The 17,293-nt window shown below is 42.0% G+C and overlaps 1 protein-coding gene across 2 annotated transcripts in view; it reads left to right on the top strand.

Annotated features, from left to right (window-relative positions):
* LOC123501396 (protein O-linked-mannose beta-1,2-N-acetylglucosaminyltransferase 1-like) overlaps positions 1–17,293 on the top strand; it is a 313,371-nt gene that overhangs the window by 275,120 nt on the left and 20,958 nt on the right. For both annotated transcript variants that reach the window (XM_045250219.1, XM_045250220.1), the window contains 6 exons: positions 365–581; positions 960–1,087; positions 5,607–5,677; positions 10,223–10,358; positions 13,160–13,284; positions 15,233–15,434. In XM_045250219.1, the coding sequence (XP_045106154.1) occupies positions 365–581; positions 960–1,087; positions 5,607–5,677; positions 10,223–10,358; positions 13,160–13,284; positions 15,233–15,434 (879 nt within the window). The remainder of the gene's footprint in view (positions 1–364; positions 582–959; positions 1,088–5,606; positions 5,678–10,222; positions 10,359–13,159; positions 13,285–15,232; positions 15,435–17,293) is intronic.

Genomic DNA, 17,293 nt, shown 5'->3' with positions numbered 1-17,293 from the left:
CTGGTTTGTGAAGTGTGTGTGTGTGTGTGTGTGTGTGTGTGTGTGTGTGTGTGTGTGTGTGTGTGTGTGTGTGTGTGTGTAATAATTATAGTAGATCATTTTAAGTTTATTTCTTGGCAGTCTTGTCTGAAATTTGGCATGTTGCATATTAACTAACATTCTTGCGCACATATTGCATATCAAGTATACATGAACACTACGGAAGTATCTCACGCAAAGGTACTATAATGGTGCTGACGGCTTAGTAGAACAGTCCCGGAATGACCAGCCCACCCGTGTACTTTTTTTAGTCCATACTGCACACCACTCCACGTACACACCTATATACTTATTCCCTGACACTCACCTCTACCCTCCCCTGCAGGACGAGGGCACGTTTCAGATGAAGGCGAGTGGACGGGATGCGCTGCGCCGCCTCGGCAGTGTTCACGCCCACGAGCTAGGGTGGCGTGACATGTGGGCGATGGTGACTGCGAAGGGCGGCCGTGTGTATGAGGAGCAGGTGTCCCGCAGCGCTGACTTCAACTCCTGGGGCACGCCGGTCACACTCAAGGCTGAGGTGGCGCTGGTGCCGCTGCAAGGTGCGTGTTTGGGACAGTTTCATGCACGACGGTCACTGGCCAAGGGTAGCAAAAACTTCTAATGAATAAATGACCCACATATGTGCTAGTACCAAAAGCAAGTCAAATTTAGAGGGTAAGTGTCATGAAACCTCCCACTAGAAAGAGTTCATGTCATTACAAGAAGGAAACACAGAAGCAGGTAAGGAGACGAAAGATTGATGATACTGGTTAGCCCTTACATGGGAAAGGTAGACAGAATAGGAGTGAGAGAAATAGAAAGTGTTGTGCAGCGAGGCAAGCCGCGGCAGGAGGACAGAAGCATGCGATGTTAGAATTGGTGCAGTAAGACACTGACATATGCTTTTAAGGGGACGGTGCTTGTTGTTGCCGCCACAGAGAGTGAGTGTAGCTGGCCGGACACTGACGAACATCGCAGGAGGCGCGAGTTCTGTGGCCACATCGAAGGTTACGGCTCCGTGTGTTCCTGTGACGACCCAGCCCCCCTTGCCTTCACCACAGAGCCTGTGAGTGTGTGTGTGTGTGTGTGTGTGTGTGTGTGTGTGTGTGTGTGTGTGTGTGTGTTGTGTGTAGTAGTAATAGTAGTAGTAGTAGTAGTAGTAGTAGTAGTAGTAGTAGTTGTTGTTGTTATTGTTGTTGTTGTTGTTATTATTGTAGATGTTATAGTGGTAACAGTAGTAGTAGTAGTAGTAGTAGTAGTAGTATAGAATTATTAATTGTTGTATCATAATATCAACAGTCATATTTATACAAATACGTGTGTCTCTGTGTGTGTGTGTGTGTGTGTGTAATTCACTGTTTGATCTGCTGCAGTCTCTGACGAGACAGCCAGACGTTACCCTACGGAACGAGCTCAGAGCTCATTATTTCCGATCTTGGGATAGGTCTGAGACCAGGCACACACCACACACCGGGACAACAAGGTCACAACTCCTCGATTTACATCAAGTACCTACTCACTGCTAGGTGAACAGCATCTACACGTGAAAGGAGACACACCCAAATATCTCCACCCGGCCGGGGAATCGAACCCCGGTCATCTGGCTTGTGAAGCCAGCGCTCTAACCACTGAGCTACCGGGTGTGTGTGTGTGTGTGTGTGTGTGCCTATAATAGTAGTAGTAGTAGTAGTAGTAGTAGTAGTAGTAGTAGTAGTAGTAGTAGTAGTAGTAGTAGCACTGTAAAAGTAATTTTTTTTTTGGTAGTTGCCTCTCAATAATAGTCTTTTTTTCCCTCAATTCCTCTTCATCTCACCTCTTTGACTTTTTCTCTTCATTTGTCTTTTGTTGTTGTTGTTGTTGTTGTTGTTGTTGTTGTTGTTGTTGTTCTTCTTCTTCTTCTTCTTCTTCTTCTTTTTCTAATTATTATTACGAATTTCTTTTTTACTTAATGATAATGTAATAATTTTTTCTCTCTCTCTCTCTCTCTCTCTCTCTCTCTCTCTCTCTCTCTCTCTCTCTCTCTCTCTCTCTCTCTCTCCTGTGTGTGTGTGTGTGTGTGTGTGTGTGTGTGTGTGTGTGTGTGTGTGTGTGTGTGTGTGTGTGTGTGTTATCGCCGCGCCTCTGTGAAACGAACGAGGTAAAGTGCGTTCAAATATTTCTTTCTGGTATATTAATGAAGACTGGAAGGAGGACAGACGAGGAGGAGGAGGAGGAGGAGGAGGAGGAACGGGGAAAGTGTGTTATTAATGAAAGGAGAGAGAGAGAGAGAGAGAGAGAGAGAGAGAGAGAGAGAGAGGAGGAGGCAGTCATTATAAGGTTAAGGTGATAAGAAGACGTTAGGGAGGAAGTCCTGATATTAACTCTCTCTCTCTCTCTCTCTCTCTCTCTCTCTCTCTCTCTCTCTCTCTCTCTCTCTCTAACCGCTCGCCAATTTCCTGCCGCTGCTGACACCTCCCTGCTGAACTGGTCATTGGTAGGAGCGGCTCTCTCCTCTCTCTCTCTCTCTCTCTCTCTCTCTCTCTCTCTCTCTCTCTCTCTCTCTCTCTCTCTCATCTCTAATTGTTCTTCCTCAATCTCTCTCTCTCTTCTCCTCTCCTGTTAGTCTTCCTTTTTATCCTCCTCCTCCTCCTCCTCCTCCTCCTCCTCCTCCTCCTCCTCCTCCTCCTCCTCCTCCCTTGCTCTCTTTCTTCATTACGTATTCCTCATATTTTTACATAAATATTCTCTTTGTCTTCTCTCTTTCTTTCTCTTTCTTCTTCACTTTTTTTCTTTTCTTTTATGTTCGCCTTCTTTGTCCTCCTCCTCCTCCTCCTCCTCCTCCTCCTCCTCCTCCTCCTCCTCCTCCTCCTCCTCTTTTTCTCTTCTCCTTTCTCTTTCTTACCAAAACATTTCTTCTTTCTCGTTTCTTCTTATCTTCATCACATTTCTCCCTCCCTCTCTCCCTCCTTCCCTCCCTCCCTTCCTTCCTCTTTCCTCCCTCCCTCCCTCCCTCCCGGCCCCAAAAGGAGGCAGGTGGTGGGGAGGGAAGCGCTGAAGATAACACTAATGAAGCATCCTTCCTCCTCCTCCTCCTCCTCCTCCTCCTCCTCCTCTGCCATACGGACCTTAGATTATACGAGAATTTAATGTGACTCACGCTGATTCACGGACCACAGCAGACTCACGCTGACTCACGGACCACGGCTGACTCACGGACCACAGCAGACTCATGCTGACTCACGGACCACGTCTGCCTTACGCTGACTCACGGACTACGGCTGACTCACGCTGACTCACGGACCACGACTGACTCACGCTGACTCACGGACCACGGCTGACTCACGGACCACAGCAGACTCACGCTGACTAACGGACCACGACTGACTCACACTGACTCATGGACCACGGCTGACTCACGTACCACGGCTGACTCACGCTGACTCACGGACCACGGCTGACTCATGGACCACAGCAGACTCACGCTGACTCACGTTGACTCATAGTGACTCAAGAACCACAGCTGACTCACGGTAAGAGATAGAGAGAGAGAGAGAGGTCAGAATAGTAACAGTAGTTGTTGTACTTGTTGCTTCATTTTTTCTTTTATTGCAGGAGTGGTAGAAGTAGTACAAACATGATGTTGACAATTATCATAGTAATAATAATTATAATAATTATATCAATAACAATAATATTAACAATAATAGTAATAATAATGATAATAATAATAATGATAATAATAATAATAATAATGACAATTATAATAATAATGATAATGATAATAACAATAGTAATAATAATAATAATAATAATAATAATAATAATAATAATAATATGATAATAATAATAATAATAATAATAATAATAATAATAATAATAATAATAATAACAATTTTAATAATAATGATAATAATGATAATAATAATAATAATAATAATAATAATAATAATAATGATAATAAGAAGGATAATGATAATGATAATAGTAATAATGATAATGATAATAACAATAATAATGATAATAAGAAGGATAATGATAATAATAATAATAATAATAATAATAATAATAATAAATAATAACCATAACATTAACAATTTATAATTAATTTTCCATTCTGATAGACAAAGTCTACGTTAACATTGTATCAATGATAATAATTATTATTATTGTAATTATTATTATTACCATTGTTATTATTATTATTATTTTTCTTATTTTTCCGAGTATCATTATTATTGTTATTATTATTATTATTTTTGTTATTATCATTCTTATTATTATTATTATTGTTATTATTTATATTATTATTATCATTATTATTATTATTATTATTATTATTATTATTATTATTATAATAATAATATTATTATTATTGTTGTCATTATTATTATTATTATTGTTATTATTATTATTATTTTTTATCATTATTATTACTACTACTACTACTATTACTATTTTAGTAATAAAGATAATGATAATGATAATCATGATAATAATAATGATGATGACGATGATAATAACGATAACACTAATGGTGATGATGACAATAACAACAACAGTCATGATGATGCACAAAGAATAAACACATTCATTATGATTATTTTCAATTATTTTTATACAAGCAATTGCATATTGTATTGAAAAGTATCTTTTATGTGTGTGTGTGTGTGTGTGTGTGTGTGTGTGTGTGTGTGTGTGTGTGTGTGTGTCTGATGGACACACACTATATAAAAAAATACGTAACGCCCTGTCAGATAGTGTGACAGATGGTTATGCTCTCTCTCTCTCTCTCTCTCTCTCTCTCTCTCTCTCTCTCTCTCTCTCTCTCTCTCTCTCTCTCTCTCTCTCTCTCTCTCTCTCTCTCTCTCTCTCTCTCCTGCACGAAACTTTCCGAAAAGATAAAAAATTGTTAATAGATTTTGCCTCTAAATTATTTACGTGGTATTAGAGAGAGAGAGAGAGAGAGAGAGAGAGAGAGAGAGAGATTCAGTGAGTTAGTCTGTGTGTAAGTCAGTCAATAAGTCAGTCACTCACTCACTCACTCACTCACTCACTCACTCACTCACTTATTCACTCAATCACTTACTCACTCACTCATTCTTTCAGTCAGTCATTCACTCACTCACTCACTCACCCATTCATTCACTCAATCACTTACTCACTCACTCACTCATTCTCTCAGTCATTCATTCATTCATTCATTCATTCATTCATTCACTCACTCACTCACTCACTCACTCACTCACTCACTCACTCACCCATTCATTCAGTCATTCACTCACTCACTCACTCACTCACTCACTCACTCACTCACTCACTCACTCACTCTCACTCATTCATTCATTCATTCATTCACTCATTCATTCTCAGTTACTCACTCATTCTCTTAGTCAATCAGTGCAATCACTAACTCACTCACTCACTCACTCAGTAAGAAGCCTTTTAAAGAAGATCAGACAAATGTATGGACAGGGATGATGGGTAGAAATAGGCAGGCGTGCTTCATACAGGGACTGCCACGTGTGGGCCTGGCTGATGGCTTCCTTCACCACCTCTTGTATTCTCCTGTTGCTCTGGACGTCACTCACTCAGTCTCTTTCCCGCAGCTGCTGAACAACCAGGTGCATGAGGTTCCCGTGGCCATCATTGCCAGCAACAGGCCTCACTACTTATACAGGTGAGGCGCCTCCGTGTGTGTTTATTGGAGGGGGGCAGACAACTAATGGTGATCGGTATAATATGTTTTTCTTTGTTTTTACATGTAAGAAAGCTCTGGCCAAATATATCAAAACTGAAAAAAAGGTACAGTGAAGGTGCTAGTCTCTAAGGAAGAAAAAGACAGTTGGAAAGTAAGCCCTAATAACGTTGTGAAGTGTCTCGAAGCTTCCCTCTTGAAGACGCTTACGTTACCCGCAGGATGAAATATAGAAACAGGCGTGGAGTTCCGGAGTTAATCAACAAGAGGGATGAAAAACTGGGAATACTGATTAACTTGTAATTAGGAGGTGGACAGACCAGGGTTGAGAGAAAGTAAAAAGTCATGTGCAGTGAGGTCGCAGGAGGCGAGGCATCCAGTTTGCAAGGTCAGAAGCGTAGTTAGTGTGAGAGCAGCTGTAGAAGACACCGCTGTTGCAACATTGCAGCTACAAGAGAGCCTCAAGAAAGCCACTTAGAGGACTGGAGTTGAAGAGATGAAAATTATTCTTCATCTTTATGAATTACAGTATGATAATTTCTGTTGTGTCGTATTTGTGCTTTATTTGTGTGGCCCTTTGTGTGTGTGTGTGTGTGTGTGTGTGTGTGTGTGTGTGTGTGAGGAGGGGGTAGCGGCGGGTATTATTGTGGGTATTTGTTATTTACACATAAGCAGTGTTTTGTTCTCTCTCTTCATTAGATCGCTGGCTGGCCTCCATAAAACAAATCTCTGACCACCAAAGCTCGTTGTTTGCATGAAACAATGCAAAGACAGAGCCAATTGTTTTCAAGCTGCAACGGAACAAAGAGGCGCCCTTGCGTCAAACTCCTGCCCTGCATCCCGCCCGCACACACACACACACACACACACACACACACACACACACACACACACACACACACACACACACACACACACACACACACACACACACACTGCTTCGTTAACAAAATGTAAAATCACATATTACTACTACTACTACTACTACTACTACTACTACTACTACTACTACTACTATTACTACTACTAGTATCACTACTACTACTACTACTATCACCACTACTACTACTACTACTACTACTACGTACTACTGAAGACGATGATGATAATGATGATGATAATAATAATAATAATGTTGATAATAACAATAATAATAATAATAATAATAATGATAATGATAATAATGGTAATAATAATAATAATAATAATAATAATAATAATAATAATGATAATAGTAATAATAATAATATTGATAGTAATAATGATAATAATAGTAATAGTAATAATATTAATAATGATAATGATAATATCAATGATAATAACAATAACAATAATTACAATATTACCATTACTACCACTACAACTATTACTATTACTACCACTACTACTACAATTCCTCCTCCTCCTCCTCCTCCTCCTCCTCCTCCTCCTCCTCCTCCTCCTCCTCCTCCTCCTCCTCCTCCTCCTCCTCCTACTACTACTACTACTACTACTACTACTACTACTACTACTACTACCATCACACACACACACACACACACACACACACACACACACACACACACACACACACACACACACACACACATACATGAGGTCTTTACTAAGGAATCCAAATTTGAAAGACCACAGGGTAATAGAGAGACTGTCTATATGAAAGAGATTAAAGTAACCAAGCTTGAAATAAAAAAGTTGATGACGGAACTAGATGAGGAAAAGGCAATGGGACCGGATGAAGTCTCAGGCAGAATACTGAAAGAATGTAGGGAAGAACTAGCAAGTCCAATATACAACATCATAAAATGCTCAATAGAAAATGGAACAGTGCCAGTGGAGTGGAAAAGAGCTGAGGTGGTTCCCATATATAAGAGCGGAAGGAAGGAAGAACCTTTAAATTACAGACCGGTATCACTAACTAGTGTAATATGCAAGATGTGTGAAAAAGTAATAAAGAAGCAATGGATTGAGTTTCTTGAAGACAACAAAATATTATCAAATAGCCAATTTGGTTTTAGAAAAGGTCGGTCATGTGTGACAAATTTATTGAGTTTCTACTCTAGAATAGTTGATAAAGTACAAGAGAGAGAGGGATGGGTTGACTGTATTTATTTAGATCTAAAAAAGGCTTTTGATAAAGTGCCACATGAAAGATTACTATGGAAGTTAGAGGAGAAGGGTGGCTTAAAAGGAAGCACATTGAGATGGATGAAGAATTACTTAAGGGGAGAGAAATAAGGACGATAGTTAAAGATATGAAGTCCAAGTGGAGAACAGTAGACAGCGGAGTGCCACAGGGGTCAGTATTGGCACCAATACTTTTCTCGTATATATAAATGACATGCCAGAGGAGTGAACAGCTACATAAATCTGTTTGCGGACGATGCGAAACTGTGCAGAGTCATTAAACAAAAGAGGATTGTGAAATACTACAGGAAGACTTAAACAAGATCTGGAAATGGAGCAAAAATGGGAGATGGAATTCAATGTGGACAAAAGCCATGTCATGGAAATGGGAAAAAGTGAAAGACGACCAGTGGGAATCTATAAGATGGGAGATGGAGTAGAACTAGAAAAAGTAAAAAGGAAAAGGACTTGGGAGTGACAATGGAAGAAAATAATCAACCGGTAAGCCATATTGATAGAATTTTCAGAGAGACGTATAATTTGCTAAGGAATATTGGAGTAGCATTTCACTATATGGACAAGGAAATGATGAAGAAATTGATAAGTACTAAAATAAGACCTAGATTGGAATATGCAGGAGTTGTGTGGACTCCCCATAAAAGAAACACATAAGAAAATTAGAGAGACTACAAAAATGGCTACAAGAATGGTTCCAGAATTTAAAGGGATGGCATATGAGGAGAGACTAAAGGCAATGGATCTACCAACCTTGGAGCAGAGAAGAGAGAGAGGATCTGATACAAGTTTATAAATTGATTAACGGAATGGATGAAGTGGATAATGAGAAACTGATCCTGAGAGAAGAATATGACTTTAGAAGCACAAGATCGCATAGTAAGAAACTAAGGAAGGGACGATGTCTGAGAGATGTTAAAAATTTAGTTTCCGCAAAGATGTGTTGAGACTTGGAACAGTTTGAGTGAGGAAGTGGTGTCAGCAAAGAGTGTACATAGTTTTAAAGAAAAATTGGATAAGTGTAGATATGGAGACGGGACCACACGAGCATAAAGCCCAGGCCCTGTAAAACTACAACTAGGTAAATACACACACACACACACACACACACACACACACACACACACACACACACACACACACACACACACACACGGCCCGGTAGCTCAGTGGTTAGAGCGCTGGCTTCACAAGCCAGAGGACCGGGGTTCGATTCCCCGGCCGGATGGAGATATTTGGGTGTGTCTCCTTTCACGTGTAGCCCCTGTTCACCTAGCAGTGAGTAGGTACGGAATGTAAATCGAGGAGTTGTGACCTTGTTGTCCCGGTGTGTGGTGTGTGCCTGGTCTCAGGCCTATCCGAAGATCGGAAATAATGAGCTCTGAGCTCGTTCCGTAGGGTAACGTCTGGCTGTCTCGTCAGAGACTGCAGCAGATCAAACAGTGAAACACACACACCGCGTAGTGTAGTGGTTAGCACGCTCAGCTCACAACCGAGAGGGTCCGGGTTCGAATCCCGGAAAGCGGCAATTCAAATGGGCAAGCCTCTGTAGCCTCTGTTCACCTAGCAGTTAATAAGTACGGGATGTAACTCGAGGGGTTGTGGCCTCGCTGTCCCGGTGTGTGGAGTGTGTTGTAGTCTCAGTCCTACCCGAAGATCGGTCTATGAGATCTGAGCTCACTCCGTAATTGGAAAGGCTGGCTGGGTGACCACCAGACGACCGTGGTGGTGAATCACACACACACACACACACACACACACACACAAACAGTACCTCTGTCAGTCCAGTGTCCGCATCACACCACATGCGTAACACGGTGGTCGTGTTGTCGTCTTCCTACACTCACAGCACATCAAGAGAATAATCATCAGTGTTACCAGCGTCACACCCACGCACTCAAGCCTTCCCTCTGTGACGCAACACGGTTCACACTATGATTATTACGTCTCAAACATCTCCGCGTCACACCAGACCCTGTAATCACCAGTGACGCATCTTTTCCTCTTATATTCGATCCCTTGTCACAGCGGATCAAGCTTCTACAGCGCTCACACACGCACTTACATTCATATCCATTATAGGCATGTCTTCCTTCTCTGTCCACTGCCTCCACAAACCTTCTCTCAGACCCGCCTCTCTTCCTCCTGCCCACACACACCTCCCTACCTTTCTTCCTAAATGCCCATGGTTCTTCCTCCCCATCTCCCTGTCCTGACTTTTTGCCTACTTCCTTCACTCCCTCCTTGCCTCTCTGCCAGCATCCGCCCCCCACCTCTTGCCTTCAACCTTCGCTTCCTCTCTGTATGTAGCTACTCTATGATAAGGAGAAAGATTGCATCGCGTCTGATGATGAAGAGTTACACCTCACGCACCTCCTCTCATCCCAGGTGTCTGCGCTCCCTGCTGGCCGCGCCGGGCGTCAACCCTGACATGATCACTGTGTTCATTGACGGCTACTACGAGGAGCCCCTGGCCGTCACCAAGCTGTTCGGCCTCAGGGGCATCCAACACACGCCGCTTGGGGTGAGTCTTGGTGCTGGTGCTGGTGGTGGTGGTGGTGATGGTGGTGATGGTGAAGTTGGTTGTTAAGGTAGTGATGGTTGTAGTAGTGATAGTGATGATGGTACTAGTAATAGTGCTGGTGGTGGTGGCGGTGTTAGTTGTGGTGATAGTAGTAGTAGTTGTAGTAGTTATGAATAGTAGTAGTAGTAGTAGCAATAGTAGTAGTAGTAGTAGTAGTAGGAGGAGGAGGAGTGGTGGTGGTAGTAGTGGTTGTAGTAGTGATAGCAGTAAGGGATAGTACTAGTAGTAGTAGTAGTAGTAGCAGTAATGAATAGTAGTAGTAGTAGTAGTAGTAGTAGCAGTAATGAATAGTAGTAGTAGTAGATCAGTAGTAGTGGTAGTATTGATAGTAGTAATAGTAGTAGTAGTAGTAGTAGTAGTAGTAGTAGTAGTAGATGTTGTTGATGTTGTTGCTCTTAGTGGATGTGGTGGTGGTGATGGCGGGAATTTTATCACTGACAGTAGAAGCAGGACTTGAAGTTTTGTATGGTTGGTTTTGTATGGCCTACTACAGCAAAGACAGGTCCTTGGTTCCTCACGTCTACTACATGATCATTTAGCACGCATTCTCCGCTCATGTCCTGAATCGCATCATTTGTCCAATATCCATGTCCCAACAGTCCGCTCTGGCCAGCATTCATAAACGTTTTGGTACCAGGGGCTCATATTTTCAGACACTTCTGTACGTCACCTCCACTATTGCAAAATGCTTTATTTACCTTTACATAAGTTTTTAAGGTATTTTTACGGATTTAAAGGCAGAGTGACAAGATTTCTACATTATTAAATTTATAAACACTCTTGAAAACCCCGCTATTTATCTCAGTGGCCTTGGAAAATAGTCATATATAGTGAGAGAGCTAAGCGTTTCTATAAGGACCTGATCTCAACTATTTTGGACCAAGTCATGGAGATTACTGAGGTTTTCAGTGTTTTCATGATTGATGTGATAGTTCGACGTAAATTGTCAGCTAGTGAATAGAAACAGCCTCCCATAAGAGATCAACTAAACATTTTTGTGGCCTTGGAAACCAACACTGATGGGAACATTGTTTAAGAATATAAGCTTAGATCGTACTGAGTGGAGAGTGCGTGGAAAACTGGTCAAGCCGACAAGAGGAACTGAAGCAGCGGATATCCCTGCTCGAGTTGGCTCATCAATGGTGCAAAAACTCCACCAACTGAACCACGCTGGTCTGAGAAGTGCCTGACCTCCACAGTCGCCCCTTGCTTGTGTGATGAGGTGGTAAGGCAAGAAGGAAGAACAAAGCAAGCGAGCAGGAAGCCATCACGCCCACACATGGCAGTCCCTGTGTGAAACAAGCCTGCCTATTGATTGATCTTGTTAATAAAGTGGTTTGTTACGGACATCGGTTGTAACCTCACTGACACCAAGCGAAGACAGAATCAGAATCAGAATCAGAATCAGACAGGAGGAATCTGGCAGGTAATGAGTGCCTGAGGCAGAATCTTCAGGAGCAGCAGCGTTTGTGGTCGAGCGGCATATAATCTATATTAGGTTGTAGTTTGTGGATGAGTACAGTCCATATGTATTAAATTATTACCTTGTTTATACAATTTATAGGCACAAGGTAAATTAAGGTGGGTTACTAAAATGCTCTGCCACTGCCTAGAAGTATTTCACCAGCAGTTTGGTCACCATGACAATCACCAGTCACATACTGAAGAGTCACGTCACACACTTGTCAAGGTCACGCTACCCAAGGAAGATCTGCTGCCTTGGTGCCTCGCTCAGCGGCACAGCGAGGCGTGGTGTTGTTGGTGTTGCTGGTGGTGACACAGAAAATTACTGACACACCTAAATATTGTGGTTAGTAAGGTGTGTTGGTGATTCAGATGTATTTTATTATAGTCTTAAAATGAATGTTAGTAGTTTCAGTACCTTTGAAAGGTTAAAAGTACACTACATGGCAACTTAAACAGACGCGCGCTTAGGCCTAAAGCCTGTCAACAGACGAGACTAACGATGAATGCTGTTTTCAAAATATAGAATAAATCAGAATATAAAAATGTATCCCTACCTAACCAGTGCGCCTTAGGTAGATGATAGAATAAACTCAGTAAATAGGTTGTTAGTGCTGAATCATTAGATTTAATCCCTTGAGTACTGGGACGCATTTTTACCACGAGTTTTAGGTATGACTGGACGATTCTATTTACATTACGAAGGATTTATAAAGGTCAGAAGATTAATGGCCAGTCTTCACTATTTTAATCCCTACATAAGTTTCTGAAGCTGTATAAAATCGCCAAATAATAACCAGAAAAATATGAAAACACGTCATGATACAGAATAGGTTGAAAGAAAAGACACATGTATAAATGAGAATAGTAGGTGGAAACAAAGGAACATTTCATACAGGGACTGCCACGGCACTGTCCCCAAGAAACCGTCCGCGCGCCCGCTTCGATTTCTGGCTCCCCTTCGCAGCGTGTAGACCAGCTGGCTTCTTGCACCAACTCTTGTGTTCTGGTGTTGAGATGTTCCTGCTCTGATGGCACAGTGTTCTTACGTTTTCTGTTTCATGATGCACTCTTGGCCACACGTGCTCTTGTTCTGATGTTCCAGTGTTCTGACATTCTAGTGTTCTGACGTTCTTTTATTCTGACGTTCTAGTGTTCTGACGTTCCAGTGTTCTGAGGTTCCATAATTCTGACGTTCTCTTGTTCCAATGTTCGTGTGTTCTGACAGTTTTTTTATTCTGACATTCTTGTTCTGACAATCCTCTCTGGCTGTACAGGTGAAGAACGCGCGTATCGCCCAGCACTACAAGGCCTCTCTCACCGCCACCTTCAACATCTTCCCCGCCGCCCGCTTCGCCATCATTCTCGAAGAAGACCTCGATGTGTCACCGGACTTCTTCAGGTGAGTCCAGCCCAGACCAGAGTGGGTTCAGGTTCCAGGCTGCCAGATGTGCTGTGCTTGTCACCTCGAGTGCCAATTGATGACAGGTAAGGGGTGGGAACAGAAGGCATACAGATGAAAATGTTGAGGTAGATAATTGGTGCATCCCTCAGAAAACTCAAACAAAATCAAGAAGTACAAAGGAAAGCAGGAATGGAAGTGATAAGATAAAGAATTTGTTGGTATGGTCATGTAAAGAGAACTACTGCTATTGCAGCAAGTGTTACACTCATCACAGGCATGATGACAGCTGAGGTCTGGATACAAAACATTGTTTGGAAACAGTTTCTCAGAAATCATTGCTAGGGAATGTGTCCTGGTGTGGCCAGACCTGGATAGCTGTGCTGTCCACATCAGAGGGTGTGCTTGCCGGCTGACAGGGTTTGCAAGGTGTTTGTAAATTCACACACTGAAAAATTATTTGTGAACCAATGCTAAAATTGCTAAAAAAAAGTTATTTCATGAACCAATTGACTTATGAACAGCAATGTTTATGAACTAAGATTTCAGTGTACATTAAAAACAAAAATTAAGACAATTAGGACAGACCTCAACAAATAAGTAAGAAAATGTTAAATTTTGCTTTGAATTTGTCAATGGCAACTTTAAAAGAGAGGACATTATAACTTTTTCTTTGGTATGTGTGTGTGTGTGTGTTTCACTGTTTGATCTGCTGCAGTCTCTGACGAAACAGCCAGACGTTACCCTACAGAACGAGCTCAGAGCTCATTATTTCCGATCTTCGGATAGCCCTGAGACCAGGCACACACCACACACCGGGACAACAAGGTCACAACTCCTCGATTTACATCCCGTACCTACTCACTGCTAGGTGAACAGGGGCTACACGTGAAAGGAGACACACCCAAATATCTCCACCGGCCGGGGAATCGAACCCCGGTCCTCTGGCTTGTGAAGCCAGCGCTCTAACCACTGAGCTACCGGGCGTGTGTATTTACCTAATTGTATTTACCTAATTGTAACATACGGGAAAAGAGCTATGCTCGTGTTGTCCCGTCTCCATATCTATTAATGTCCAGCTTTTTCTTAAAATCATGAATATTCCTTGCGTTGACCACTTCCACGTCTAAACTATTCCATGCTTCCACCCTTCTATGAGGGAAGCTATATTTTTTCACATCTCTCCTATAAGTGGCCATTTTAGATTCTTCCATTCCACATACACAGATCTTCCCTATGTGTGTGTGTGTGTGTGCATGTGAGAGTGCATGTGAGTGCACTTGTGTAAAGAAAGAGAGAGAGGGAGCAGAAGAATACAAAAAGATAGACAGTTGAATTTCCAAGACATGAATTGTGACACTCCAGTCTTGAAGCAGCATTGGTGGTGGGCACAGGAGAGACAGGAACCAGCAGGGAGTTCAGTGTTTAGCAATGGAAGAGATGACAGAGACAGACAAGTGGTGAACTTTTGCATTAGTGAAATGAATAGCACTAGGAGGAGTGGAAGTGTGGAAGGTCTTGTGCTGGGAGGTAGCAACTGCACCAGCAGGAGAGAAGTGGTGAGGTCAAAAGTGATGGAAGACAGTAATAGGTGCAGTGCTGCTTCACCTTGCTCCACCTTCCCCCATCACTCCATTACCCCATCCTCCTCTTATCCTTCCCTTCAGCCTTCTTTCCCTTCACAGATACTTGAGCCTGAGTGATATTAGATATTACAAGACAGGTGTCACAGTAAGGAGCTCAGGGCTCGTCACCCTGTGACACCCATCCCCCCATCCCTCCACCACCCTGCAACACCCTGCCATGACACCACACAGTTAGTTAAGCCAGACACCAACACAAGTAACACTGACAATGATGTTAGAAGAGAGTGAGAGATGCAATACTTCTTCACCCTGTAATTGCCTGTGTCCCTGTCACCCTGTAACACCTTGCCATTCTCTCACAGTTACTTCAGCCAGACACTCACCCTGCTGGAGGAGGATCCCACCCTGTACTGTGTGAGTGCCTGGAATGACCAAGGCTATGAACACACCGGCAGTGATCCAGCACTGCTGTACCGCGTGGAGACCATGCCAGGCCTGGGCTGGCTGCTGCGCCGCTCACTCTACAAGGAAGAGCTGGAGCCACGCTGGCCCACCCCAGAGAAGGTATGGCTAGAGAGAAGGGGCGGGATGTGAGCAAGTGCGCACACACACACACACACACACACACACACACACACACACACACACACACACACACACACACACACACACACACACACACACACACACACTTCTTAATTGTAAAGAAGTGGATTGGAAAAATCTAGTAAGTGGTGTTGGAGAGGAAGCATGGGGAGAGAGATTCCTTAATCTAATGATGGAAAATATGATGGAACAGAGGGTGAAAGAAAATACTAGATATAGAGGAGATGAGGAACTAGACTGGATTTGGTATTAACACGAGAAGTATACCTATGTGGGGATATACAATATAAATGTCCATTGGGGAAGAGTGATCATGTGGTTATGGAAATGTAGATGGCAATAACACAGCGAAGGAAAGATGAGACATACAGGAGTGGTAGATTGAATTATAGAAAGATGGACACAGAAAATTTGAAAAACTATTTCAGAACATTAGATTGGGAGATGTTACAAATCAGAGAAGTGCAAAAAAAATATGAGATTTTTATGAAATATTATAAAGAAGGAGTTATGAAATTTGTACCAAAGTATAAACCAAGAGAGGAAGGAAGAAAGGATTGGTTTAATGCAACTTGTGTTAAGGCTAAGGAAAAGAGAGATGTGGCTTGGAAAAGATGGAAAAGAGCAGGAATATACTAAATAAGGAGAATTATAGAGTGGCGAGAAATGAGTATGTGAGGGTAAGGAGGAGGAAGAAAGAAAATTTGAAAAGATATTGTAGACAAGAGTAAGGAACATCCAAAATTGTTTTACAGGTTCATAAATGGTAAACTTAAAAGAGAGAGTCCATTGAAAGATTAAAAGGAGAGCAAGGGATAGTAGATGACCCTAAGAATATTGCAGAATTGCTAAATAATAGGTTTCAACAAGTATTTACTAAAGAAACAATGTTTGTAAAGCCTCAGAATGTAGAAGGAAATGTGCACATGGATGACATTAAGATACCTAAAAGGAGTTATATAAAATGTTGGAGGAACTTAAAGATGATAAAGCGATGGGACCAGATGAAGTTTCAGGAAAATTATTGAAGGAATGTAGAGAAGAATTGATTGATCCATTATATGATATTATAAGGTGCTCATTAGAAACAGGGAAGTACCAGTAGAGTGGAAAAGAGCTGAAGTGGTGCCCATTTATAAGGGAGGCAGTAAGGAAGAGCCTCTTAACTATAGACCTGTGTCTTTAACAAGTGTGGTCGGTAAGATTTGTGAGAGGGTGATAAAGAAATATTGGATACGGTTCCTGGAGGATCATAAGTTATTATCGGATCATCAATTTGGCTTTAGGAAAGGGAGGTCATGTGTAACAAATCTACTGAGCTTTTATTCAAGAGTGGTTGACAAAATACAAGAGAGAGAGGGATGGATGGACTGTGTATATTTGGATTTAAAAAAGCTTTTGACAAGGTACCTCACATGAGACTGCTATGGAAATTAGAGATTTATGGAGGACTGAAGGAAAAGTGTTAAAGTGGATGGAAAACTACTTGAGATGGAGGGAGATGAGAACGGTAATAAGGGATGCAAAGTCGGACTGGTTGGTGGTGGAGAGTGGAGTCCCACAAGGTTCAGTGCTGGCACCAATACTTTTCCTTGTCTATATTAATGATATGCCAGAGGAGTAAACAGTTATATTAATTTGTTTGCGGATGATGCAAAGTTGTGTAGGTGTGTGAAGAGTGAAGAAGATTGTGAAATTTTACAGGCAGATCTGGATAGATTTGGGAGTGGAGCAAGAGGTGGGAGATGGAATTTAATCTGAGCAAAAGTCATGTGATGGAGATGGGGAAGAGTGGAAGACGGCCAAGAGGGTCATAT

This window comes from Portunus trituberculatus, chromosome 9, assembly GCF_017591435.1.
Source record: "Portunus trituberculatus isolate SZX2019 chromosome 9, ASM1759143v1, whole genome shotgun sequence".
Lineage (NCBI taxonomy): Eukaryota > Metazoa > Arthropoda > Malacostraca > Decapoda > Portunidae > Portunus > Portunus trituberculatus.
Note: the sequence above shows the minus strand (reverse complement) of the source record. Positions and strands in the feature narration are given on the sequence as shown.